Source organism: Dendrobium catenatum, unplaced genomic scaffold (assembly GCF_001605985.2).
Source record: "Dendrobium catenatum unplaced genomic scaffold, ASM160598v2 fragScaff_scaffold_1480, whole genome shotgun sequence".
Taxonomy (NCBI): Eukaryota; Viridiplantae; Streptophyta; class Magnoliopsida; order Asparagales; family Orchidaceae; genus Dendrobium; species Dendrobium catenatum.
The window spans coordinates 1,533-3,258 of record NW_021319942.1 but is presented as its reverse complement, the minus strand read 5'-3'; the positions used below and the strand labels follow the sequence as shown (position 1 = coordinate 3,258).

At 42.6% G+C, this 1,726-nt stretch overlaps 1 protein-coding gene across 1 annotated transcript; it reads left to right on the top strand.

Moving 5' to 3' along the window:
• The first annotated feature begins 544 nt into the window (after window positions 1-544).
• LOC110095683 (uncharacterized mitochondrial protein AtMg00810-like) lies at window positions 545-1,414 on the top strand. Its single transcript, XM_020821319.1, has one exon. It carries the CDS (start codon window positions 545-547, stop codon window positions 1,412-1,414), a length of 870 nt encoding a protein of 289 aa, XP_020676978.1.
• The last annotated feature ends 312 nt before the right edge of the window (window positions 1,415-1,726 follow it).

Below are 1,726 nucleotides of genomic sequence, written 5' to 3'. Positions count from 1 at the left end.
ACCTAACGCCTCTATCTTGGGATGTAAATGGACGTTCTGAACTAAATATCACTCCGACGGATCCATTGCCCGACATAAAGCGCGCATAGTCGCTCTCTGAAATCATCAAGAACATGGTATCGACTACAATGAGACCTTCAGTCCGGTCGCAAAATTACCAACCATTCGCATCTTACTAAGCATTGCACTATACCACGCTTGGCCAGTACAACAATTAGACGTTGCGAACGCATTCTTGCATGGCCACCTTCAAGAAACAGATTATATGACCCAACCAAAAGGATTTGAGGATTCTACCAATCCTAGCCGTCTGCATAAGGCTCTATACGGCCTTCGTCAAGCTCCGCGGCAATGGTATACAACTTTCACAACATATCTGTTATCACTAGGCTTTGAGCACAGCAAATCCGATCAATCACTACTCATACTCTGACAAAACGGCGTCAATATAAACCTTCTTGTCTACGTTGACGACATACTCGTCACCGGCAACAATCAGCCCGCAATCACCAAACTTCTGGACCAGCTAAGTACCAAATTTACGATGAAACATTTGGGTGAAGCTAATGCGTTTCTGAGCATACAAATAAAGAAACAGCCATCACGGTACTTTCTATCTCAATCCCAATATACACTCTCAATTCTTCAACAGGCAAACATGCTTGGATGCAAGCCTTTGTCAAATCCAACGGACACCAAGATGCCTGCTGCATTCTCCAACAACTCCGAAATTTCCGATCCAGGAACCTATCGACAACTTACAGGAGCTTTGCAATATTTAACGTTAACTCGTCCCGACATAGCTTTCAACGTTAATCTTCTTTCCCAACACATGCATAGTCTGCTTCCTCAACACATATATCTCCTCAAACGACTACTCTGTTATCTCAAAGGTACGATTAACTATGGTTTACCCATTACAAAAAGTAACCTTGTTCTTCATTCATTTTCAGACGCGGACTGGGCTGGCGATCTCATCTCAAGAAAATCCACATCGGGTTATTGTTCATTTCTGGGCAATAACATAATCTCTTGGACCGTCAAGAAACAACACACCGTCGCACGATCCTCGACGGAATCCGAATACAGGTCCCTTGCGGCACTTACAGCTGACATTATCTGGCTCAAAAGAATTCTAGCAGATTTCGGTGTGGACTCTGACCATCCGACAGACCTGTTCTGCGACAATACATCGGCCATCGCTCTCGCCAACAACCCGGTGTTTCACGCCAGAACTAAACATATTGAGATCAATCAAAGATTTCTAAGGGATCAAATCACAAACCACAACATCCGGTTACTACCTATCAGTACGGTTGATCAAACAGTCGATATACTAACAAAACCTCTCTCAACTCCTCGATTTCATTATCTTAGACTCAAACTAAGCGTCTCACAAGACCCATTAGTTTGACGGGGGATGTTAGAGGACAAAATACAAATGTATATTATACATCTATTTCATTATTTCAGTTACATGGCACTATGGTAAATATGTTGTACTTAGCCCTCTAGGTGGACAGACTGCAGTCTATTTATAGACAGACCTTGCACTCACTTAGCAACGATCAATATACTTTCTTTACTGATTTTATTATCCTCCGGTTCTTTCTCTTCCTCCTCAAGAACCGTGAGAAAATCAAGAAGAGATTTTCTTCATATATATATCCAACGGATTGGGATCGGGTTCAAAATCTGACCCGATTTGAGTTTCGGGTTGACCCGA